Source organism: Agelaius phoeniceus, chromosome 1 (assembly GCF_051311805.1).
Source record: "Agelaius phoeniceus isolate bAgePho1 chromosome 1, bAgePho1.hap1, whole genome shotgun sequence".
NCBI lineage: Eukaryota > Metazoa > Chordata > Aves > Passeriformes > Icteridae > Agelaius > Agelaius phoeniceus.
This window is the reverse complement of record NC_135265.1, coordinates 34,633,280-34,636,341: the sequence shown is the minus strand read 5'-3', so window position 1 is coordinate 34,636,341 and position 3,062 is coordinate 34,633,280. Positions and strand designations below refer to the sequence as shown.

The following is a 3,062-nucleotide window of genomic DNA, read 5'->3' as shown; positions in this document are numbered from 1 at the left end:
AACCCCGGGGGGAATTGATAAGCCTCTCTGCTCCAGAGCCAGAGGGTGCCAGGGCCCGGGCGGCTAAGTCTGGGGCAGTGGCAGGGCGGCTGTGTGTCCCCCCGGGCTCCCCCCCGGCCAACCTGCGCTCGGCTCGCCCCTGGGCGCTGGCGACGAGCTGTTGCTTTCCCCCGCGACGGCCACAAAGGGAGCGGGGCCCGGGCCCGCCGCTCGTCAATGTCAACGTCGGGCCACGTGACCGCACCTCCCTGCCGCCGCCGGGAGAGCTCTCCACGTCAGCCTACGTCTCCCCATCCCTTACTTCACGGATCCGCTTCAAAGGGGCAGCTGCGTTAGAGAATCATGTTAAGCTCAGCTAATGCGGAGAAGCCGAGGTAGCCCTAATGATGGATTTTGATGAGCGTGTTCCTTGTTCCTCTAACATGTATTTGCCAAGTTGTACTTACTACGTCTCGGGTCCTGATTTTTCCAGCCTCCCTTCTTTTTTGCCCCAAACCCCGTCTTCTCGCCCTATGACATACTCCTACTCCTCCAACCTACCCCAGGTCCAACCTGTGAGAGAAGTTACCTTCAGGGAATATGCCATTGATCCCTCCAGTAAATGGCACCCCAGGAACAATCTGCCCCACTGCTACTCCGCAGAGGAGATCATGCACAGAGACTGCCTGCCTGCCACCAACACTGCTAGCATGGGCGAGATGTTCGGCAAAAACACAGCTAACGTCTACCACCCCAGCACCAACGTCTCCTCCAATTTCTATAGCACAGTGGGCAGGAACGGGGTCCTGCCCCAGGCTTTCGACCAATTTTTCGAGACGGCTTATGGCACGGCGGAAAACCTGGCCTCGGCGGACTACCCGGTAGACAAGAGTGGCGAGAAGGCGCCCGCGGCCGCCGGGGCGGCGGCGGCGGCGGCAACTTCAAGTTCGGAGGGCGGCTGCGGCAGGGCGGCGGCGACGGCGGCGGAGAAGGAGAGGAGGAGGCGGCCGGAGAGCAGCAGCAGCCCCGAGTCATCTTCCGGCAACAATGAGGAGAAATCCGGCAGTTCCAGTACGTATAAAGGCAGCGCCGGAGCGCTTTTAGGAAAGGCAGCTTGAAATCTAGCGCACCGCCGCTGTTAAATTTTTATATGCTGTTTTATAAGCATATAAGGTTTATGAAGGGCCTTTAGATTTCCCCCAACAAAACTTTGTTATAAAAGGCGAGATCACGTGTTTAGTGCTGAAATTGGCCGTGAAATACCCACCGGGCAATGGATGCCTAATTTTTTTTTTTCCTTTTTCTTCTCATTTTTTTTCTTTTTTCTGCATTTAAAAAAAAAATAATAATAAAAAACCAGTTCCGTGGTCAGCTCTTGCAAATATAATAACGTTAGTTCTGTGCCTGTAAATTCGGCAAAAAAGGAGTTCCTGACTCCTTTGATATCAATGTAATCCAGTGATTTTATAAAAGCCATGTGTTGCACCAGAAGTCTAGTTAGGAGCTGAATTCAAAGCCCTCGCCGTTTTAACGATTGCGCTAGAATAGCGTTTAACAGATAAAGTAGCCGCCTGAACTGTAGCAATATATTAAAAGAAGCAAATTAACCTAAAGCTGGCCTTTTTGTCTAAAGGAAGCCATTTTACTAAGGCACTGTGGCAATTACGTGTTGCCTTCTGTCCAACAGTTTGTTACTTACAATTGTTATTCAATCTGTCAAAGTCTGATTTTTTTATGTGGGCTTTTTAAAAGGCAAAGCCAGTATACGGCCGGGGAAAAAAAATACCTCGACAATGAACTGTACCAGAAAAGGAAGTTTTTAAAGGGATAGCAGCTACGTTTAATGTAAAGAGCTCCTGAACCTTGAAACCTTTTATATTCTGCTTAATGAACTTTAAAACCGTAATGGCTAATCGAGAGGAGAATACCTCGATGCGGTGGAGAACGTGCTTGAAAATAGACGGCTAGGGGGAGAGGGAGACGCCTCAGCCATGGGCTCAGGGGTTTTTCCTCTGCTCGGGACGTAGGGACGGGATTAGGCCGGGCAACGAGGGCGAGATCCAAGCGGGCAGGGGCTCGGGGAGGGCTGGGCGCGGGCCCCCCCTCCCGCTGCAGCGCTGCCCGCTGCAGGCAGCCAGGTGATGGCTGCTCCCTGGGCAGCTCCGCGTGCGGGGTGGCGCCCGGCCGAGCAGCCGACAAAGGCTTTCCTCCGGCTCGTGAAATCCGCGAGAACCCCCCGCCACCGCTCTTTCCTCCAGCTGCCCTCCCCGCGGAGGAAGCGAGGCCGGATCCCCGCTCTCGGCGGGGGTTTCGCCCTGCGCGCTGCCCGGGGCCGCGGCGCCGCAGGGGCCGGGCTGTGCCGCGGGTCCCGGGCCCGGCCGCACGCACCCGCCAAGGCGGAGGGCTGGCGCCAAGCCCCAGACCCACCAACTCCGACCCCCGAGCGGGCAAACCGCGTCTTTTCCACGTTAACGTGCTTTCCCTGAGAGTGCCCCCGTCCCTCCTCAGCCCCCGCCGCCGGCCACCGCCGGGTCTCAAATGTTTCTGCCTTTTTTCGCTCCACAGGTGGACAACGTACCCGTAAAAAGAGATGCCCATACACCAAATACCAGATTAGAGAGTTAGAAAGGGAATTCTTCTTCAGTGTCTACATAAACAAAGAGAAACGCCTCCAGCTCTCCCGAATGCTCAATCTGACCGACCGTCAAGTCAAAATATGGTTTCAGAACAGAAGAATGAAAGAAAAAAAAATTAACAGGGACCGATTACAATATTACTCAGCTAATCCACTACTTTAAAACTCATAGCGTTTTTCAAGACGAGATTAAATTCAGATTTCGCCCTTGACAAGGTCAAGCCACGGGGTTACGTGGAGGAAGGAGGTGTGTATCTGACGGGACTAGAAGAATCTAAGGTTTTACACACACGTAAACCTTCTCTGGAACTGCGATGATGATTTTTTTTATATATGTATTTACATATCAACTGGAATCGATTTGATTTTGACACACATGGGATCCATTTCTAAACGTGCACGTCACCTCTGAGTGCAAAATCCATACCTCTTACCTTTCCAGGCACTG

At 53.3% G+C, this 3,062-nt stretch overlaps 1 protein-coding gene across 1 annotated transcript; it reads left to right on the top strand.

Annotated features, from left to right (window-relative positions):
• Window positions 1-383: 383 nt before the first annotated feature.
• HOXA11 (homeobox A11) lies at window positions 384-2,777 on the top strand. Its single transcript, XM_054641112.1, has 2 exons — window positions 384-1,050; window positions 2,545-2,777. Exons 1-2 carry the CDS (start codon window positions 384-386, stop codon window positions 2,775-2,777), a joined length of 900 nt encoding a protein of 299 aa, XP_054497087.1.
• The last annotated feature ends 285 nt before the right edge of the window (window positions 2,778-3,062 follow it).

Coding starts and splice junctions, on each gene's coding strand:
- HOXA11 (XM_054641112.1), top strand. CDS start 384: ATGATGGATTTTGATGAGCGTGTTCCTTGTTCCTCTAACATGTATTTG. Junction 1,051..2,544: donor GGAGAAATCCGGCAGTTCCA/GTACGTATAAAG, acceptor TTCGCTCCACAG/GTGGACAACGTACCCGTAAA.